The sequence below is a fragment of the Lottia gigantea genome (assembly GCF_000327385.1).
Source record: "Lottia gigantea unplaced genomic scaffold LOTGIsca_2, whole genome shotgun sequence".
In the NCBI taxonomy this organism is placed as follows: Eukaryota; Metazoa; Mollusca; class Gastropoda; family Lottiidae; genus Lottia; species Lottia gigantea.
Window position 1 is genome coordinate 1,619,158 of NW_008708400.1, and position 906 is coordinate 1,620,063.

The 906-nt window shown below is 30.9% G+C and overlaps 1 protein-coding gene across 1 annotated transcript in view; it reads right to left on the bottom strand.

Annotated features, from left to right (window-relative positions):
* Positions 1-593: 593 nt before the first annotated feature.
* Positions 594-906, bottom strand: part of LOTGIDRAFT_228243 (hypothetical protein) — a gene marked incomplete at both ends in the record, with an annotated part of 29,584 nt that continues 29,271 nt past the window's right edge. Inside the window, one exon of the mRNA XM_009053218.1 lies at positions 594-683. Within this exon, the coding sequence (XP_009051466.1) occupies positions 594-683 (90 nt within the window). The remainder of the gene's footprint in view (positions 684-906) is intronic.

Genomic DNA, 906 nt, shown 5'->3' on the forward strand with positions numbered 1-906 from the left:
TAAGACGCTATTTAGCAACAGTTTCACAGGTATGAAAATCATTCTATAATAATTGTTATGCCATGACATCTCTATATGGATTTATATTGCTTACTTAGTATGCTTGATTCTATTGGTTTCTTGTTAATGCTGTAGAAATATCAATTTTATTGTTTTTGGTCAATTTTTGGATTTACCATTAGTTACACATGACCAAACTATAACCAAGTAGAAACCTTTTTTCAATTTAAATTTGATTGTTTCTTTGAATGTTTCAGATCCTTGATATGACAGGTGACGAGTTAAAAATGGTTGCTGACCACATGGGGCATTCAATTGCAATACACACTAACATATATCGAACTATGACCTCGACCTTAGAGAGAACGAAGGTGGCTAGAGCCTTAATAGCACTAGAAAATGGTACTCTTCAAAAATTTCAAGGAAGAAATCTCAGTTCAATTGATGTTGAAGGTATGGGAATAATTTTTTTGGTGTTATAATTATGAACAAAGTAGCATGTGTTCAGTCTTATGGATTGGCATGAAGAGCATTACAAAGAATGTGTTTTAATATTTCATTATCTGATTTGATAGAAATCGTCATTTTGGAAATTAAATTGCTTCAGTTGAGACCTGAAATATTGTTTCCTCTTCCTCATATAATTCTTTCTCTGTAAAATTCTCTCTAGGTAATTCCAATTGCTAGTATTCATTAATATTTGTTTTATAACTGCTCTTTTTCTATTTTACTGTAGAAATCCCATTGGCATTAGATGTTGAAAAAGATGATGGACTTGTAAATGAAAATTCCACTAATAAAGGAGATGATGGTAAGCAGATATTTTTTTTTATTGCATGCACACTCTTAGGCAGACAAGTTTTGGCAACTTTTGTAAGATCTTTCTGTTTTTTTCTATATCAGTTT